Source organism: Capricornis sumatraensis, chromosome 8 (genome assembly GCF_032405125.1).
Source record: "Capricornis sumatraensis isolate serow.1 chromosome 8, serow.2, whole genome shotgun sequence".
Lineage (NCBI taxonomy): Eukaryota > Metazoa > Chordata > Mammalia > Artiodactyla > Bovidae > Capricornis > Capricornis sumatraensis.
The window spans coordinates 875,070-895,829 of record NC_091076.1 but is presented as its reverse complement, the minus strand read 5'-3'; the positions used below and the strand labels follow the sequence as shown (position 1 = coordinate 895,829).

General features: G+C 55.3%; 1 protein-coding gene across 1 annotated transcript in view; it reads right to left on the bottom strand.

The window, feature by feature from the left end:
* Positions 1-19,617: 19,617 nt before the first annotated feature.
* The window catches only part of MUC5AC (mucin 5AC, oligomeric mucus/gel-forming), a 29,245-nt gene continuing 28,102 nt past the window's right edge, over positions 19,618-20,760 (bottom strand). Inside the window, 3 exon segments of the mRNA XM_068976199.1 lie at positions 19,618-19,778; positions 20,339-20,521; positions 20,612-20,666. Of these exon segments, the coding sequence (XP_068832300.1) occupies positions 19,618-19,778; positions 20,339-20,521; positions 20,612-20,666 (399 nt within the window).

Genomic DNA, 20,760 nt, shown 5'->3' with positions numbered 1-20,760 from the left:
CCAGTCCCCTGGCCTTGCCGGAAGCCCCGGGAATGGGTCGTCACCGAGGCTTGGGCCCTTCTCTGCTCATCCCTCCCTGCCCACCTGCCTCCCACCACAGCAGCTCCAGGTCAGGGCCGCAGGCGCTGGGAGGCATCAAGCCTCAGGCGTTTGCTGAGTGCTGGCGGTTTGCCCTGCTCTGCACTGCACTCCTTGGAGGGTCCCGGACGATGGGGCACAGCCTGAGGGCTCAAAGGCCTGGCTGACTCTAGGCCTGCCTAGGGCCTGTCTGGCTGTCTGGGGCTGCAGACTTCTGCTCCCCAGAGTGCCAGGCGTCTGCGGAATGGCAACCCACCCTTCTCAGACCAGATGGGGTCCAGACAGCCCAGGTCTATGCCTGGGGAGGCGGGGGAGGGGCGATCAGGCCCCCCTGGGAGACCCGGTCCCCACAGCGTTCCCCTCGCTGAGAAGGGCTGTGCCCACTCCCCTAGCCCCGCCCAGGGCTGCAGGAGATGAGGATGCCCCCCCCCCCACAGGGGGCCCCTGCCCATCTTCCGCGTTTCCCGTCCTCACACAAATCCCTTTCCTTGCCTGATTCCTCTCCCTCCCACTCTCCTTCCCGCCTTCCTTTCTGCCTTCTAGCAAATTCTGATGCACCCCGAGGGATACCTCCCAGGGCCCTGGGGATCTGACGCCGCCAAGGAAGAGCAAATTCCCCCTGGAGCTCACAGCACAGAGCTCTGGGTGGGGTGGGGCAGGGTGCGTTGAGCAGAAGGACGTGGAGGAGGCAGCCTTCTGCTTAGGAAGCGGCAGGTGCAAAGGCCCTGTGGCAGGGATGACAGTGCGCCTTGAAGGGTCTGAAGGCGCCTGGCATGGCTGGGGCAGCTGCAGGAGGAGGCGGGACACGGTGGGTGAGGTTGGATGAGGGGAGGAGCCAGGGCTTCCCGAGAATTTGGGGTGCGAGCTCCTGGAGCACTTACAGTGTGGAAACCACCGGGGATCTTGGTTTTGTTTCTGATCTGCCTATGAAGTGTCCCTGCTGTCACCAGTCACTAAGTCACGTCCGACTCCTTGCAACCCCTTGCCCTGCAACATGCCAGGGTTCCTGTCTTTAACTGTCTCCTGGAGTTTACTCACACTCATACATAACATAAAATGTGCCATTTTAGTTCAGTTCAGTTCAGTCTGGCTCAGTGGGTAAAGCGTCTGCCTACAATGTGGGAGACCCGGGTTCGATCCCTGGGTCGGGAAGATCCCCTGGAGAAGGAAATGGCAACCCACTCCAGTACTCTTGCCTGGAAAATCCCATAGACTGAGAAGCCTGGTAGGCTACAGTCCATGCTGTCGCAAAGAGTCAGACACGACTGAGCGACTTTCCTCCTCAGTTCAGTCGCTCAGTCGTGTCCGACTCTTTGCGACCCCATGAATCGCAGCACGCCAGGCCTCCCTGTCCATCACCATCTCCCGGAGTTCTGGCATTAAGTATATTCATGGTGTGTGACCGTCACCGCCATCATCTCTGGAACACTTTTATCATCCCTCAGAAACTCTGTGCCCGTTAAACAACTCTCTTCCCCTCCCCTGGGCCCTGGTCTCACCCTACTTCCTGTCTCTGTGGATCTGACTCTTCCGGGCCCTCTGGGTACCGGATTATTCGCTCTGCACAATGTAAGTTTCATCCACGTGGCAGCTTGTGTCAGAATTTCCCCTTTTAAGGCTGAATAGTACTCTATTGTGTGAATATACGACATGTCACACATTCGTCTCTTGATGGGCGTTTGGGTTCTTTTCACCTTTTGGCTGTTGGGAATAAGGCAGCTGTCGGAGCCCCTGCCTTCAATTCCTCTGGGTATGTACCTAGGAATACTAAATCGTATTGTCTGTGTTTAACCTTCTGAGGAATCACCGCACACAGAAGCATTCTACATCCCCAGCAACAGTGCCCAAAGGTCCCAACTTTCCCACATGCTTGCCGACACTTGTTATTTTTCCGCTTCTTAAGCGTTTATTTGGCTGCACCAGGTCTGCATTGCGGCATGCAAACTCAGCTGCAGCGTGTGGGATCCATTTCCCTGACCAGGGATCAAACCCGGGCCCCCTGCATTGAGGGCATAGAGTCTTAGCCACTGGACCACCAGGGAAGTCCCTATCCCCTCTTTTAATAAACAAGATATACTCACTTGCTCAGTCAGGTCTGACTCTTTGCAGCCCTACGGACTGTAGTCCACAAGGCTCCTCTGTCCAGGGACTTTTCCAGGCAAGAATACTAGAGCGGGTTGCCATTTCCTCCTCCAGGGGATCTTCCTGACCCAGGGATTGAACTGAGTCTCGGGTATCTCCTGCGTTGTCAGGCAGATTCTTTGCCATTCAGTAGCACCTGGGAAGCCCTCCTTTTGATAACAGCCGGCCTCTCACCAAGGGTTTGATGTGCGCTTCCCTAATGGCTGTTGAGGCTGAGTGTCTCTTCATATGGTGATTAGCTATTTGGACACCGTCTTTGGAGAAATGTCTATTCAAGTCCCTGGCTCAGGTTTGGTTGGTTGGTTGGTTGGTTGGTGGTTTTTTTTTTTTTTTTGAGTTGGGTTGTTTCTTTTTTGTTGTTATTGAGTTTAGGAGTTCTTAACATTCTGACTCTCCAGTGGACCACATCTTGTCAGAACTCAGATACGCAAATGATACCACTCTAATGGCAGAACGTGAAGAGGAACTAAAGAGCCTCTTGATGTGGCTGAAAAAGGAGGATGAACTAGCTGACTTGAAACTCAGTATTAAAAAATTAAGACCATGGCATCCAGCCCCATCACTTCATGGCAAATAGAAGGGGAAAACGTGGAAGTGAGTGACGGATTTTCTCTTCTTGGATTCTAAAATCACAGCAGATGGGGACTGAGTCAAAAATTAAATGATGGTTTCTTGGAAGGAAAGCTATGACAAACCTAGACAGTGTATTAAAAAGCAAGGACATCACGTTGCTGACAAAGATCTGCATACTCAAAGCTATGGTCTTTCCACTAATCAGGTACAGATGTGAGAGTTGGACCATAAAGAAGTTCAAGTGCAGGAGAATTGATGCTTTCAAACTGTGGTGCTGGAGAAGACTCTTGAAAGTTGCTTGGACAGCAAGGGGATCAAACCAGTCAATCCTAGAGGAAATCAATCTTAAATATTCAATGGAAGGACTGATACTGAAGTTGAAGTTTCAATACTTTGGCCATCTGATGCGAACAGCCATCTCATTGGAAAAGACCCTGATGCTGGGAAAGATTGAAGGCAGAAGAAGAGGGCAACAGAGGTTGAGATGATTGGATGGCATCACTGGTTCAATGAACATGAACTAGGGCAGACTCCAGGAGACAGTGTGGGACAGGGAGGCCTGCCACGCTGCAGTCCAGGGCATCTCAAAGTCAGACATGACCTAGCAACCGAGCAACAGTATTCTGAATATAAATCCCTAACCAGATACACGATCTGCAAATGTTTTACCCATTTTGTTTGGCTTGTCCTTTGATGCAGAGAGGTTTCAATTTTGATGCAGCCCAATTCATCAATTTTCTTTTGCCGCCTGTGCTTTTGGTTTCATATCCAAAAATCATTGACAAATAGAACATCACAGGAATTTCCCGCTAATTTTCTCCTAAGGGTTTCATTGGCTTAGTTCTTGCTCTTGAGCCTTTGATCTAATCTTCATATATGGTGTCAGACAAGAGGCTAACTTCACTCTCTTACTTGTGGGTATCAATTTTTTCCCCAGGACCATTTGTTTGTTTGTTTGTTTTTAGGACCATTTGTTGAGAAGACTGTTCTTTCCCTCACAGAATGGTCTTGGCATACTGATTGAAAACCTAGCGACACCGACTGACTGTGTGTCCCAGGGCTTATTTGTGCCCTAGCTGCACTGCTGCTAAGCCACCGCAGTCGTGCCCGACTCTTAGCGACCCCATGCACTGCAGCCCACCAGGCTCCTCCACTCATGGGATTTTCCAGGCGGGAGCACTGGAGCGGGCTGCCATTGCCTTCCCCATATTTCTGCTTTAGCTGCTATTCCATCGGTCTACATGTCTGTCTGTATGGCAGTACCACAGTGTCTTGAGTACTGTAGCTTTGTAACAAGCTCTGAAATCAGGAATCAGGAAGAATTCGTCCTTCAACTTTGTTCTTGTTTTTGAAGAGTATTTTGTCTGTTCCCTTGAGATTCTATATGAATTTCTGGATGGATTTTTGTATTTCTGCAAAAGCACCATTGGGATTTTGATAGGGATTATGTAAAACCTGTAGACCTCTTTGGGTAATATTGTTACCTTATCAGTATTCAGTCTTCAAATCCATGGATATGAGATGCTCCTCTATGTGTTCTCAAATTTCCTTTAGCAAAGTTTCGTAATTTTCATTGTGCGAGTCTTTTGCCTCCTTGGTTAACTTAATCCTATGTATTTTTTTGATGGTATTCCGGATGGAATTATTTTCTTAATTTATTCTTTGGGTTGCTCCTTGCTAGTGTATAGCAGCTTGATGGATTCATTTATTAGCCCTGTTTTAGTCCATTTCAGCTATAAAAAAAAATAACACAGATTGGGTTGCACACAAATGACAGAAATTTATTTCTCACAGTGCTGGAGGCTGGAATTCAGCCAGCATGACAGGGTTCTGGTGAAAGTCCTCTTCCTTGCAAAGTCAGCAGGAGCTGTGGATCTCTCTGGAACTGCTTTTATAATGCACAATCCCATTCAGGAGGCCTCCTCTCTCGTGACTTAAGCATTTGCTAATATCATCACTGTTGAGGGTTAGAATATCAACATGGATTTTGGAGGGGAACATTCACATCATAGCAAGCTTGACTAATTTTTGGTGGAATTCTTAGAAATTTATACATATAAGTTCATGTCATTTGTGACCAGGGATAGTTTCTTTATTTTCCAGTGTGGGTGCCTTTTATTTATTTATTTTTCTTGTCTAATTGCTTTGGCTAGAACCTCTAATACTGCATTGAAGGGAAGTGGTGAATATATCATTGTCTTGTTAATGATTTTAAAGGGAAAGACTTTATCTTTCAGCCCTGAGTATGGTCTCAGCTGTGAGGGTTTCATATATGGCCTTTGTTACATTGAGTTTCCTTCTATCCTTAGTTTGTTGAGTTTTCTTTTTTAAAATCATGAAGAAGTATTGAATCTTGGCAAGTTCTTTCTCTGCTTTGAGATGTGGGGTTTTCCCCTTTTCACTCTATTAAGGTGGTGATTGGTTGGTTTTGTACGTTGGGCATCTTGCATTCCAGTAATAAATCACACTTGGTCATGGTCCAGAAACCTTTTAATATACTTCTGAATTTTTTTGCTAGTATTTTGTTGAAGATTTTTGCATAACTGCTCATAAGAGATATTGGCCCATACTTTTCTTTGCTTGGACCAAAGTTTTCTTTGTTGACAGGTTTTTGATTGCTGATTTGATCTCCTTACTAAGTAATTAATATCAACCTCAGATATGCAGGTGATACCACTTTAATGGCAGAAAGTGAAGTGGAACTAAAGAGCCTCTTGATGAAGGTGAAAGAGGAGAGTGAAAAAGCTGGTTTAAAATTCAACATTCAAAAAACTAAGATCATGGCACCTCATGGCATCACTTCATGGCAAATAGATGGGGAAAATATGGAAACAGTGTCAGATTTCATTTTCTTCGGCTCCAAAAATCAATGCAGATGGTGACTGCAGCCTTGAAATTAGAAGACACTTGCTCCTGGGAAGAACAGCTATGGCAAACATAGACAGCGTGTTAAAAAGCAAAGATGTCACTTTGTCATCCTGCTGACAAAGGTCTGTAGAGTCAAAGCTATATTTTGAGTCATGAGAGTTGGACCACAAAGAAGGCTGAGCCCCAAAGAATTGATGCTTTCACTGTGGTGCCGGAGAAGACTCTTGAGAGTGCTTTGGACAGCAAGGAGATCAAACCAGTCAATCCTAAAGGAAATCAACCCTTTCAAATCAACCCAATGAATACTCATTGGAAGGACTGATGCTGAGGCTGAAGCTCTAATACTTTGGCCACCTGATGTGAAGAGCTGACTCACTGGAAAAGACTGATGCTGTGGAAGATTGAGGGCAGGAGGAGAAGGGGGCCACAGAGGATGAGATGATTGGATGGCACCACTGACTTAATGGAGATGAGTTTAAGCAAACTCAGGGAGATGGTGATGGAGAGAGAAGCCTGGCGTGCTGCAGTTCATGGTTCACAAAGAAGCGGACATGACTTTAGTGACTGAACAAGTCACTAAACTGTTTAACAGCAGCCATTTAAAGGCCGATTCAGTTTGTCTGTGTCTTCATGAGCAAGTTTCGTTAGACTCTTTGCTTCTCAGAATTTGTCCATTTATTCCAGGTTATCAGACTTGTTGGCGTGTGATTGTTCACACTGTCCCCTTTAATCACATTTGCTGCAGCGGCTGCTGAGCCGCTTCAGTCGAGGCCGACTCTGCGCTGCCCCAGAGACGGCAGCCCACCAGGCTTCACCATCCCTGGGACTCTCCAGGCAAGAACACTGGAGTGGGTTGCCATTTCCTTCTCCAATGCATAAAAGTGAAAAGTGAACGTGAAGTTGCTCAGTCGTGTCCGACTCTGTGCGACCCTGTGGACTGCAGCCCACCAGGCTCCTCCGTCCATGGGATTTTCCAGGCAAGAGCACTGGAGTGGGGTGCCATTTTAGGCAAGCTAAATTGCGTGTAAAACTCTAATCCCATATAACCCATCCTCTCCTATGTTACTGGTGCATCAAATTAAATCTTTATTGATTGTGTACTAATAACAGACATATTTTTATCTTAAAAAAAAATTTAACCACACTTCTTGGCTTACAGGATCTTAGTTCCTTGACCAGGGGTTGAACCTGCGCCCCAGCAGTGAGAGTGCCAAGTCCTAACCACTGGACAGCCAGGGAATTCCCACATTTCTCTTTTAAATCATGGAAAATAAAAGCTGGAGTTACAAGCAAAATTACAATGATACTGATTTTTATATTTGCCCACATGCTTAGCCTTATTGGAGATCTTTACTTTCTTATAGGGCTTGAGTTACTGCCTAGTGTCTTTTCATTTCAACCTGAAGGGTTTCTTTTAGCACTTCTTACTGAATAGGTTTCCTGGAGGCTCAGCTGATAGAGAATCTGCCTGCAATGTGGGAGAGCTGGGTTCCATCCCTGGGTTGGAAAGACCCCCTGGAGAAGGGAACAGCTATCCACTCCAGTCTCCTAGTATTCTGGCTTGGAGAATTCCTTGGACTGTGTCGTCCCTGGGGTCGCAGAGTCAGACATGACTGAGCAACCTTCGTTTACTTATAGAATAGGTTCAGTGGTAATGAACGCTCAGTTTTTGTTTATCTGGGAATGTCTTAATTTCTGTCTCATCGTCGAGGAACAGCTTGGCCAGATACAGGATTCTTGGTTGACTGTTTTCTCTTTCACCATTTCAAGTGCCCCCATTCAGTGCCTTAGTGGCTTCCAAGTTTGCTGAGAATAAATTAGCTGATAATCTTGCTGAGAGTGACTTGCATGCCTCCTTTCTCTTGATGTTTCTGAGATTTTTTTCTTCGATTTTTGGCAGTTTGGTTATAATGTGTATCAGTGTGGGGCTCTTTGAGCTTATCCTACCTGGAGCTGCTTAAGCATATGGGAAGTTTTCATCCATTATTCCTTCACATAATATTTTTGCCCCTTTTGCTTCTCTGCAGGGACTCTCATTATGCTCATGTGGACCCACTTGGTGATAATCCAGGAGTCCCCTAAGCTCTATTCACGTCTCTTCATTCTTTATTTCCTGCTCCTCAGTTTGATCATTTCAGCTGTTCTGTCTTCAAGTTCACCAAACCTTTCTTCTGCTTGATCAAGTCTGCTACTGAGCCCCTTTGGTGAATTTTCCGTTTCAGCCACGGTACTTTTCAGCTCCAGAATTTCTGCTTGCTTTTTTAAAAGAATTTCTGTCTTCTTGTTGGTATTCTCATTTTGTACATGTATCATTTTCCTGATAGCCTTTATTTCTGCCCACGTTTTAATTTCCCTTTTTGAGCATAGGTAAAGCAGTAGTTTTAAAGTCTTTGTCTAGTAAGACTGACACCATCACCTCCTCACGGATGATTTCTGTAAGTTTATTTTGCTCCTTTGAATAAGCCATATTCTCTTGTTTCTTTGTAAGCCTTTTATTTTCTCGTTGTTGTTGAAAATTGGAGAATTGACCATATGGTAACTCTGGAAATCAAATTCTTCCCTTTCCCAGTATTTTATATTCTTTTTCTTTTCCTTCTTTCTTCTGTGTCGTTTTGAAGACTGTACTGGCCCGTTTGTTTTGAAACTTTCCCAAACAACTGTTGTAAAGACTGATGCTCGTTGCATGCGATCACGGGCTCTCTGGTTCTTCAGCTGGTGTTTGGACAGAGATTCCCTGAGCAACAGGAGCTTCCCCAGTCTTCACAGCCTGGGTCTGTCCTTTGACACTTGGGTAGACTTGCTCTGAGCCTGGGGACAAGCCTAGGATGCAGGCTCGCTGGGCGTGAGTGCGTCTTTCTAAATTTCCACATGTGTGTGGGTGCTCTCAAAAGTCCTGACTTCTCGGAGTGTCACACTTCAGCTCCTTCAGTCCGGAGATGCTCCGTTCTGTTTCCCGAGCTGTAGGCTCTTGCCACAGGGGTCTGTGGGTCTACAGCCACCTCACAGCTTTTGTGAGCTGCGCATGCCACTTTTGCTACTTGGGTTTCAGATTAAGCGAAACAGAAATGGGTGCCTTGCATCATTCCTTCATGAAGTTGCCAGATGTTCCCAGCCATTTGCAAATATGGGTTTCTCTGCTCCTTCTGCCTTGGGGTGGGGGAGGGAAATGGAACTGGGTTGGCAATTTAAGCCCCAAACTGCCCCTGCACTGGGGACAGGCAAGGGTGAGTAAAAATGCCAATAAACTTTCCTACTCTTCTGAAGATGGCCTTTTCTGGGTTGGACATTAGCTTGGTTTTTGTAAACCACTGCCTGTCTTCTAGAGTTCTGACAAAGTTAGTCCTGACAGTCTCCCGTCTTTTTCTGTCTTTCTATGGAGAACAAGATCTTAGAGATTCCAAGCCCATCACAGAGTCATTCTGAAAATACAAGCGTGTGAGACTAAACTGGTATAAATGAGTAAATGAGAAATAGACACATGGGGGGGAAGAGGAAGCTCTTCCTACTGCAGGATCCAGCCAAGAGGGGGAGCAATTAGAAAAGCGTCGTGGGTGCTAACACCTTACATGGTCCCCAAGCATCTCCCACAAGACCGTATTCATTCCAAGGGTGGGGAGGAATCGCTTTCCAGTGGAAAATCTGACAGCCTCGCCTGAGCTGAAGTGAGCTCCCAGTAGTGGGTCCAATTGACACCATGCGCCTCCAGATACGGGACAGCGAGAAGGACACACCCCCACTCTGCCGAATGCGAACTCCAACCTCAGCACAGAAAGCCCACGGGCAGACCCAGACGAGGGGGCGCTCCACCCGGTAAGCAGCCCACACTCCTCAGGAAGGGTGTGGTCGAGAAGCCCAGAAAAAGGCTGGGGGCAGATTTCAGGTTAGAGGTGACCCAGGAGGCTGGGCTCACGTGACACGCGGCCCTCAGTCAGACCCCAGGCTGGGAGGAAGGCGTGAGAGCAGGGCGAGAGCCGGGCGCAGCAGCGCGGACCAGGGCAGATGGCGGTGCTGCGCCACGGCCGGCCCCGCCTTACTTCGGGGAGACACACCTGTCTCTTTAGGGCGAAAGAGCATAGCTTCTCAAACTCCAGTGTTGCAGAAAAAAATGTGTAGACACAGAGAGAGGGGAGGGCAGGCACAGCACAGCCCAGGAGCAGACAGTTCACCAGAGGGAGCCGAACGCAAACACTGGGGAGTCTGGGCTGATGGCAGCGGAGCTCGCCGCGCTGTTTCTGCAACTTCTCCATAAACTGGAAATCATATCCCAGAGTTCTCCAGAAAGCTCCATGCTGGCAGTGGTTTGGAGAATGGACTAGAAGGAGACCACTGGAGGCGCCACTGCAGCTGGACATGGCAGGGACCCGGTGGTGAGCTGGGGGAGACGGGGGAAGTGGGGGGCAGAAACAGGGGAGAGCGAGGGAAGGCCCGGAAAGAGCCGGCCTGTGCAGGGGCCCGTGGTGCGGCAGGTCCCCAGGCGAGCGCAGGAGGGGCCCCCCCTCCCCTCTCCCCCACTTCTCCTCAGCCCTGTAAGCCTCCTGGAGAAGCGGCACCCCACACAGGCCAGGGTCTTGGCGAGGGCCGTGGGGTCCCCCTGAAGGGCAGAGGCCAGGCGAGGTAGTAGACGTGGACGGCAGAAAAGGTCGGGCCCTGGGCCCACGTTTGCTCAGGATTAAGGCAGCGTGAGGGGGGATAAACAGCGGCAGGCGGGGTGTCCTGGGCGTCAGCAGAGATGACCAGGTGTCAGTGGGCAGCGTGCCTCCTGCCTCCAGGAAGCGCAGTGTTGACTCAGCACCGCAGGCTGGCAGAGGAGCCCCGGCACAGCCCCACGCCACCTGGAGCACCCCTGCCCGCCCACCAGCACTGCCAGGGGCACCTGGCCTTCCCTGAAGCTGCACAGGCCAGCCGTCTGCACCCAAGCCCCGCCTGCTGCCCTCTGCCCCGGCCGCAGGGCCCAGCGGTGCCCAGTGACTGGAGAGGGAGGCACACCGCTGTCCTGGGTCTGGTCCCGGCCCCGGGTGGAGGGAGCTGGGCCGCAGGGCATATTCCTCCTGGGGGCCTCGCCCTCCTAGGGGTCACAGGCCAGGGCCTCATCCATGACACCCGGGGCCCCCCAACTTCACTCCACTGAGCTTTCTTGGGGAGGCTGAAGGGTTCCCTCCCACCCAGATACAGTGTTCATGTTCTGCCAGGACCCCAGCCTCCCCCATCTGCGATGTGGTCAGTGCAGTAAGTGGGGGGACACCCCAGAGATTGGTGAGCTTGAACTCTGTCCTGTAACAGGAGGGGGGCTCACAGCTGGGGTCCTGTGTCCAGGAAAGGTGCTGAGGGGTGAGTTGGACTAGCAGGGTGTCAGATGGAGGCCTCTCAGGCACCCTAGCTGGACCCTGCTGGACCACCTCCCCACGTCCGCCCCCAGGCCTGCCCAGCAGATCTGCTGAGCACTGCCGGGCCCCCTCGAGCTCAGGGGAGCTGGCAGGATGGTGGGGCCAGCAGGGGGGCAGCAGTGGCCGAGCCCCTCCCCCACAGCCCGTGCTGGGACCCCTTTCTTGGGGAGGCCGCCTGGCCTCTGCATAAGGGTCTTCTGCCGAGTGGCGCAGCCCTTGCCCGGGCTCCCAGAGCTCTGGGGTCCCCCCGCCACGCCCTGGGCCTGTCGGCCACGTCTGCATGTCCGGCCAGAGAGTGTGTGAGCGACACTCACATCCGGGTGCGCCGAGACACAGGAGCCAGCCCTGCAGCTGTGGCTGGAAGCACAGTCTTCCCAACGCCCAGAGCTGCCCCGGGACAGCTGTCTGCAGGGGCCCTGGCAGGAGGGGGCACCAGTGGGAGCTCCCGGGGGCTTCCCGGGCCGGGCACAGCCCCAGGAGCATGGTGTCCACCCAGGCAGCAGTCCCGCGCCCTCCGCTCTCAGCAGGACTGGGTCCCTGCTGGCTTCACACACACTGAACAGCCCCCTCCTGGAGCCACGGAGGCTTGGCCGTTGGCGGAGAACACGGCGTGCACACAGTCGGCAGGAAGCAGAGACCCCACCCCAGGCAGGAGGCCGGGCCCACTTCCTGGTCCTGGAGGCTAAGGGCCAGGAGGGGGTCCAGGAAAGAGCAGGTCTGGAGACAGGAAGGGAAGGCCCTCCACCGAGGGCTCAGCGTGGAGTCTGTGAGGCTGAGGCTGAGCCCACGAGGCCCAGGCCACCCTCTCACCTGGGGAACAGTCTCCAGACGCCCAGGCTGCCGGGGGCCGCCGGCTCTGTGGACACTGGTGCCCCCCGGCTTGGCTTCCCTGGAGAAAGCGGGGCGGGAGGGGCCAGGGTGGGGTGGGGGAGGGGCTGCCTCACGCCTCCCGGGGGCTTCTAGCCCCGGCCTCCGGTGGCCAAGTCGCCGTGCGGAAGGGTCTCCTGAAGTGGGTGGCACCTGTTGATGGCCGTGCCCCCAAGGGTGCCCCTGCTCCTCGCTGCGTGGGGTGGGGCTGTGGCACTGCAGGGCGGGGTGGCCCTGAGCCCGTCCTGGGTGCTGGGCGCCCTCAGGGCCTGGCCCCTGGGGAGTGGGGCATCGAGTCTCCAGGCCCCGCCGGGCGTGGGGGCAACACCCAGGCTGCTGCAGTCCACGTCCGGCCGCGTCAGCTCTGACCTGCCCTGGGCGCTCTCCCGCCCGCCGTGCCTGGGCAGACCCCTGCTGGGCAGCGTGGGCCCTGGGGGTGGGCACTGGGGGGGTCCTGGATCCCAGGCTGACCGCACAGAGCCCCCGGGCTCCTGGCTGGAACGCTCCAGTCACTCCTGCCACGTTGCAGTTCTGGGCTGGTCTGCTGGCAGCTCAGGCGGCTCCCATGTCCCTCTGTCCATCCTCATGTGGCCCTGGGAACCATGTCCTTTGAAGCCTCAGCCATGGACACGTTTTCCTCCAGAAGCCAGGACCCAGGGGACAATGGTAACATGCTAACATTCTGTTTCCATTCTACTCTGCAAAGAAAGAAAACCCTGGTGGGCGCCTTGAGGTGAGTCCATGAACCATGAGACAGCCGCCAAGGCAGACAGTGACCCAGGTCAGCCACCCCGTCCACGGTGACCCAGGTCAGCCACCCCGTCCACGGTGGCCCGGGTCGGCCACCCCGTCCACGGTGACCCTCAGTCACCCTGTCCACAATGACACGGGTCAGTCACCCCGTCCACAGTGGCCCGGGTCAGTCACCCCGTCCACAGTGGCCCGGGTCAGCCACCCTGTCCACAGTGATCCCCGGTCAATCACCCTGTCCACTGTGAAGGGAGTTACTGTCATCAAAGCCCAGGGATATTGCCAATGTCTGGTGTGTATCTGGTGTTTTACATCCCGTGGAAGGCTCACTCCCCACCTCCCGTCTCCCTGTGGCCTCAGGGGCCTCACCTGAGTGATGCTGAGTCTCCTGGAGTCCAGAGTGAAGGGCATCTCTCTGCCCATCCCCCGACCCATCTTTCAGTTCAGTCACTCAGTCATGTCAGACTTTTTGCGACCCCATGGACTGCAGCATGCCAGGCTTCCCTGTCCATCACCAACTCCCGGAGTTCACCCAAAGTCATGTCCACAGAGTCAGTGATGCCATCCAAACCATCTCATCCTCTGCTGTCCCCTTCTCCACCTGCCTTCAGTCTTTCCTAGCATCAGGGTCTTTTCCAATCAGTCACTTTTTCACATCAGGTGGCCACAGTATTGGAGTTTCAGCTTCAGCACCAGTTCTTCCAATGAACATCCAGGACTGATCTCCTTTAGGATGGACTAATTTGACCTCCTTGTAGTCCAAGGGACTCTCAAGAGTCTTCTCCAACACCACAGTTCAAAAGCATCAATTCTTGGGTGCTCAGCTCTCTTTATGGTCCAACTCTCACATCCATACATGACTACAGGAAAAACCGTAGCTTTGACTAGACGGACCTTTGTTGGCAGAGTAATGTGTCTGCTTTTTAATATGCTCTCTAGGCTGGTCATAGCTTTTCTTCCAAGAAGCAAACATGTTTTAATTTCTTGGCTGCCGGCATCATCTGCAGTGATTTTCTAGCCCCCAAAATAAAGTCTGACACTGTTTCCATTCTTTCCCCATCTATTTCCTATGAAGTGATGGGACCGGATGCCATGATCTTCGTTTTCTGAATATTGAGTTTTAAGCCAACTTTTTCACTCTCTTCTTTCACTTTCATCAAGAGGCTGTTTAGTTCTTCTTCACTTTTTGCCATAAGGGTGGTGTCATCTGCGTATCTGAGGTTATTGATATGTCTCCTGGCAATCTTGATTCCAGCTTGTGATTGATCCAGCCCAGTGTTTCTCATGATGTACTCTGCATAGAAGTTAAATAAGCAGGGTGACAATATACAGCCTTGAGGTCCTCCTTTCCCTATTTAGAACCAGTCTGTTGTTCCATGTCCCGTTCTAACTGTTGCTTCCTGACCTGCATACAGATTTCTCAAGAGGCAGGTCAGGTGGTCTGGTATTCCCATCTCTTTCAGAATTTTCCACAGTTTTTTGAGATCCACACAGTCAAATGCCTTGGCATAGTCAATAAGGCAGAAGTAGTTGTTTTTCTGGTGTTCTCTTGCTTTTTCGATGATCCAACGGATGTTGGCAATTTGATCTCTGGTTCTTCTGTCTTTTCTAAAGAAGACTCTTGAGAGTCCCTTAGACTGCAAGGAGATCCAATCAGTCCATCCTAAAGGAAATCAGTCCTGACTATTCATTGGTAGGACTGATGCTGAAGCTGAAACTCCAATACTTTGGCCACTTGATGTGAAGAACTGACTCATTTGAAAAGACCCCAATGCTGGGAAAGGTTGAAGGCGGGAGGAGAAGGGGATGACAGAGGATGAGATAGTTGGATGGCATCACCGACTCAATGGACTTGAGTTTGAGTAAACTGTGGGAGTTGGTGACGGACTGGGAGGCCTGGCATGCTTCAGTCCATGGGGTCGCAAAGAGTCAGACATGACTGAAAGACTGAACTGAACTGAACTGTACTGATTTTGGTGTTGACCATCTGGTGATGTCCATGTGTAGAGTCTTCTCTTGTGTTGTTGGAAGAGGGTGTTTGCTGTGACCAGTGCATTCTCTTGGCAAAACTCTATTAGCCTTTGCCCTGCTTCATTCTGTACTCCAAGGCCAAATTTGCCTGTTACTCCAGGTATCTCTTGACTTCCTACTTTTGCATTCCAGTTCCCTATGGTGAAAAGGACATCTTTTTGAGGTGTTAGTTCTAGAAGGTCTTGTAGGTCTTCATAGAACCGTTCAACTTCAGCTTCTTCAGCATTACTGGTCGGAGCATAGACTTGGATTACTGTGATATTGCATGGTTTTCCTTGGAAACAGAGATCATTCCGTCGTTTTTGAGAGTGCATCCAAGTACTACATTTCGAAGTCTTTTGTTGACCATGATGGCTACTCCATTTCTTCTAAGGGACTCTTGCCCACAGTAGTAGATACAATGGTCATCTGAGTTAAATTCACCCGTTCCAGTCCATCTTAGTTCATTGATTCCTAGAATGTCGACGTTCACTCTTGCCATGTCCTGTGTGACCACTTCCAATTTGCCTTGATTCGTGGACCTAACATCCCAGGTTCCTGAGCGAAAGGGCTCTTTACAGCGTCGGAATTTCCTTCCATCACCAGGCACATCCACAGCTGAGTGTTGTTTTTGCTTTGGCTCTGACTCTTCACTCTTTCTGGAGTTATTTCTCCACTGATTTCCAATAGGATATGGGGCACCTACCAACCTGGGGAGTTCATCTTTCAGTGTCCTATCTTTTCACCTTTTCATGCTGCTCATGGGGTTCTCAAGGCAAGAGTGCTGAAGTGCTTTGCCATTCGCTTCTCCAGTGGACCACGTTTTGTCAGAAGTCTCCACTGTGACCATCCGTCTTGGGTGGCCCTGTATGGCATGGCTCCTAGTTTCACTGAGTTAGACAAGGCTGTGGTCCATGAGATCAGATTGGTTAGTTTTCTGTGATTGTGGTTTCCAGTCTGTCTGCCCTCTGATGGAGAAGGATAAGAGGCTTATGGAAGCTTCCTGATGGGAGAGACTGACTGAGGGGGAACCTGGGTCTTGTTCTGATGGGCGGGGCTGAGCTCAGTAAAGCTTTAATCCAATTTTCTGCTGATGGGCGGGGCTGTGGTCCCTCCGTGTTGTTTGACCTGATACCAAACCGTGGTGGAGGCATGAGGATAACGGCGGCCTCCTTCAGAAGGTCCCATGATGCACTGCTGCACTCAGCGCCCCCAGCCCTGCAGCAGGCCCCCGCCGACCCACGCCTCCCCAGAGACCCCTGGGCACTCCTGGGAAAGTCTGGGTCAGTCTCCTGTGGGGTCAGTGCCCCTTTCTCCTGGGCCCTGGGGCCCACAAGGCTTTGCTGTGCCCTCCAAGAGTCGGTTTCCCCGGTCCTGTGTAAGCTCTGGCGGCTCTGTGGGGGGTTAATGGCGACCTCCTCCAAGAGGGCTCATGCCATCCCAGGTCTGCTGCGCCCGGAGCCCCTACCCCTGCAGGAGTCCCCTGCTGACACATACCTGCTCAGACACCCAACACAGAGCCGGCTCTGTCTCTGTGGAGTCTCTGGGCCCTGGTGCACACAAGAATTTTCCACAGTTTGCTGTGATCCTCCCATCTTTACCGTCCATCAAAGGCAGGCTCCTGCTCTGGCCCCCGACACTCACGTCCAGCTGCCTGCCTGACCTCTCCACCAGGCATCTAGTAAGTCAAACACAGTTCGACCCAACCGAGCTCCCACACGCCCCAACCCCCCTCCTCAGCCACCCCATCCTCCCACACGGAGGGGTCTGGTCCATTCCATTCACCCACACTCCACACCCGGCCCACCGCCGACCTGTCACCTTCACCTCTGACCCACTGCCCATCCCCCAGCTGGCCGCCGGCTCCTTCCTCAGCCCCTGTTGTGTGTCCATCCTCACCCAGTGGGGGTGTCTGAAGGACAAGGCAGGGCTTCTCCACCCCTGCCCGCCCCCCAGTGCCCCTCCCTCGGTGCGGAGGCCTGGTCCTGGATGACCCTGAGGCCCACTCCGCCTGGCCCGGCCGCCCTCCAGCCCCCTCCACCGCCCACGACAGGTACTCCTGTGTCCCCGCAGCTCCGACCTCTGACCCTGCCGAACCCTGCAGGGGCACCTCTACCCTCCCTCCCTCCTGTGCTGGTCTCTTAGCGGTTTGCCAGCCCAACTTCCCAGCAGACGGGGGGGTTCTGCTTTGCTTCTGTGGCACCAACACGTGGCCTCATTCTGGGTGATCTGTCCACTCTGCCCGCTGTCGCCAGGCTCACGCTGGGTGTGGCTCCCTGGGAGGCCCTGAGCCTGGCTCGCCTCGGGTGGGTCCTGGCCGCTGTGCAGCACAGCTCTGGGGCAGCTCTGGCTCCGAGGTCACCGTGGTCCTTCCCGCGCCGGTGGACAGCACCCCCTGCTCTCTGTCACCGCTGACCCCCGGAGACCTGAGGACTCTGACGTCCACGTGGACCCTGCGGCCAATTTGCTCACTTCCTCCGAAGATGAGGCTGTGCAGCCGTGTGAGCTGCACTCACAGAGCACCTGCGGGACGTCCTGGGCCCCACATGTCCCCACAGGGCCAGCTGTGAAGTGCCAACCGCTGCCCAGGGCTCAGGTCTGAAGAGGACAGAGCTGTGGCCCACGAGCGCCCAGGACCAAGCTGGCCGCTGGCACCCCGCCTCTGGCCTCAGACCAAGCAGCCCTCTCCTGAAGGTTGGGGCCAGGATGGGAGCCCGGGTGTCCCAGGGTGAGGTGGACATGCTGGGGGCTGAGGTCAGGAGGGGGCTGCCAGCATCTCGTGTCCCTAGTCGCCTCCTTGCCCATCTCCAGGACCCCTCAGCCCTTCATCTGGGCAGAAGCCGCGCTCAGCCTGACCCCCGCGTGAGCGGGGACACCCCTCCCCCATCTGACTGGGGCAGAACCCAGAACCACTCCTCGTCCGGCCCCTGAAGTGACGGCCCTGCCAAGGCTGGACTCCAAGCAGGGCCACAGGAGGTGGGGTGGTGAACCGCCCCAAGCAGTCCCGGCCCCAGAGCCTCTTCTGGCCGTACTCCCGGGAGCTGAGCACAGCCTGGAGGAGGCGGAGCTGCGGTGGGCCCTGCCCAGCCCCTTAGCGCCTGCTCACAACCTGGCTGGGGCCTGGGGTGGGGCAGGGGCCCGTTATCTGGTTTCTGCTGCTGGGTCAGAGTTCTGGGGGTGGGGGCGGTGCGCTCCGTGGGGGGTGGGGATTAGTCTCTGCGGTGGCGTCCAGCCGGGCCAGAGAGGAAGAGGCGGCTCCCGACACCTGAGCCCCTCGGTGGGGGCAGAGGCGCTGATTAAGGTGCTGCCTGCAGCTGCGGGGTCAGCCGGTCACTGGGGCAGCGGCTCCCAGACCGCGAGGGCCAGGAACTTCCTGCTCCCAAGGGGAGCGTCTCATGGGGGCGGCAGTGAGCTCTCTGCCCCCACCTCCTGGCCACGTCCGTCCACCCCCTACCCGCCCGCCCTCCAGGACCAAGGGATCATGAGGTCATGGCTGCGGGAGACCCTTTGCCCCTATCTGGTCTCTGACCGGCGGGGTCAGGATGCAAGGTTAGCTCCGCTACCCGCATGGCTACGGGGCTCAGCACGGGGCAGACGGGGCTGGAGTGGGAAAGCCGGCCCAGTGGGGGTGTGTAACTGTAAAGGGTGGTCCCGGCCCTCACTCAGGGTCCTCCTGACCCCGCTGGCCTTGAGAGGCGGCCCAGACTCAGACAACAAAAGCCGCCGACCTGGGCCCTGAGACCCGCGACTGCTTCCTGAGCCCCCGGCCTGTCGGAGGCACCAGGACCACTGTGCTGCCACCTGGTGGCGGCCACAGACACTGCAGCCACAGCCTGCCGCCAGCCCTGGCTCCTACCCCACCCACCTCACTACGGTCCCCAGGCCCAGCTCAGCCTGGGCCTGCTTCTTGCAACCAAGGCAGCCTGAGGTGGACGAAGTGGGCCTGATTCGGGTGCTGTCGGCTTTTCTGCTCTGGGGGCCGCTCCCATCACTGGGGCCTGGGGGGCTCTGGACCCCCAGGGGCATTCCGGTGCTGCACCCTGCCCCCACCCCACTCTGCTGCCCTGTCTAGGCAGGGGGCCCCCTCCGTACATCCAACGGCCCCTGCCCACCCTCCCAGCGCTGCTGTGGGGCCAGGCCCAGCATGAAGCCAGTGTGTCACTGGAGGGGTAGGGGCTCCCCTGGGGCTTCCAAGGAAGAGGGGGCTGGGTTTAGGAACATGGAGGTTCTCCAGGTGGGGGTCAGGGGTCGCAGTGGGGGGGTCGACAGGATTCCCGGGGCAGTGGTTTCCCTCGGGCCTGCACGCACACCACACACACACACACACACACACACACACACACAGAGGCACCGCACACCGAGCCAGGCTCTGGCATGATGGCAGAGTCCAGAGGTCTGCGGGAGAAGTCCCTCCTGTCTGAGGCCCAGCTGGGCGGACACAGGAGACTCCCGCCCTTGTCCCCTCGTTTACGCCCTCTGTCCATCCAAGCGCAGAGAGGACTGTCCCGGGCCACACCCTGGGCCCATGCCCGCCCCCTGCCCCTCTCCTGGCTATTACAGACAAGCTTTAAAAAATCACACGGAGTCCAGGAATTGCAAAATGCTCCAAGTGTATTCACAAACCCGCTGGCCCTTTCCTGAGGCCCAGGGCCAGGAAAGGGTGGTGAGGCTCGCCTCCCAGCGGCCAGCTGAGCAGCCCCAGTCTCCACATTGAGGGACCCGCGTGATGCAGAGGCCTGGGGCCAGGAGGCTGGTCCCGCGGCCTGAGGAGCCTCCCCACCCCCCGCCCGCGGGGCTGGTCCTGAGCAGGCCCCTGGGGCCCCTGCACACCAGGGTAGCTGGACCCTGGGAGGGACGGAAGGGGTGGGGGCGCTTCCCTGGCCCGGGCTCAGGCTCCGCCGGCCTGAGAGGCCGTTGGCAGCAAGTAGAAGCGTTCCTGTGGCCTCTACTGAAAGGGCCGGGCCCGCCGCGGGGCCCTTCTCCCGCGGCGCCTGAGCCCGCTCTCCGGGCTTGGCTCCAGGGCCACCGCCGAGAGGCCGAGGCCGCCGTGGGAGTCGCACTGCAGGCCCGCGCAGCCGCACTCCTCCACCTCCGTGTAGGTGAGAGCGCGGCTGGAGCCGTCCTCGCAGCGCAGCGTCACGTTCCTCAGAGAGACGCGCTGCTCGCGGCAGCAGCGGCACAGATGCTCCACCGCGTTCGCCTCCGGGGAGAACCTGTGGGCGGGGCCCGCTCAGCACCGCCCCGCGAGGCCCCGCCCCGCGAGGCCCCGCCTTCGTGCAGCCCCGCCTCCGCAGGGAGGAGCCCGCCAGGCTCCTGAACCACCAGCACTGGGACCCGAGCGGGGTTCTTAGTAAATAGAAGAGCGTGATTGCCAACAGGCTGAGAGCCACCGTCCCTGGACCCCAGCCCAGCCCCCTGCTGGCCCCTGGTCCCTCCAGTCCCTTCCTGGGGGACGTGCCGCGGCCCCCCGCGGGCGGGCCCCGTTGCACCTTCGCGAGCACTGCCCCGCAGCCTTCTGTGCGCGGCGGGGTAGGGGGTCGGGGCTCATGCCCACGGGGGTGGTGTCCCCGCGGGGTAGGGGGTCGGGGCTCACGCCCAGGGAGGTGGTGTCCCCGCGGGGTAGGGGGTCGGGGCTCACGCCCACGGTGGTGGTGGCCCCGCGGGGTGGGGGGTCGGGGCTCACACCCAGGGAAGTGGTGGCCCCGCGGGGTGGGGCGGGGGCGGGCTCACGTACACGGAGGTGGTGTCCCCGCAGTTGCCCCGGCAGTAGGCGAGGCGCACGGGCCCGGGGGAGCTGCAACCCTGCAGCCGGAGGACCTGAAGCTGGTGGTGCACCGCGCAGGCCGACCCTGGGGAGGGTCAGGGGGTGTGCAGAGGTCAGCCCTGGCCCGGGGCAGGCGGGAATTCACGTCCCCTCCCTGGCAGAGCAGCCCACTCACGGTTGGGTAGGGGGCAGAAGAGGCAGCAGCCGTCCTCGCTTGGCAGAGCCTCGTCCTGCGTGGACCACGGTGCCATTAGCGGGGAGTGGGTACCAGGAGGGTGCAGCCATGCCCCCCACCTGCTGATCGTGGCCACCCACTCCTGTCCA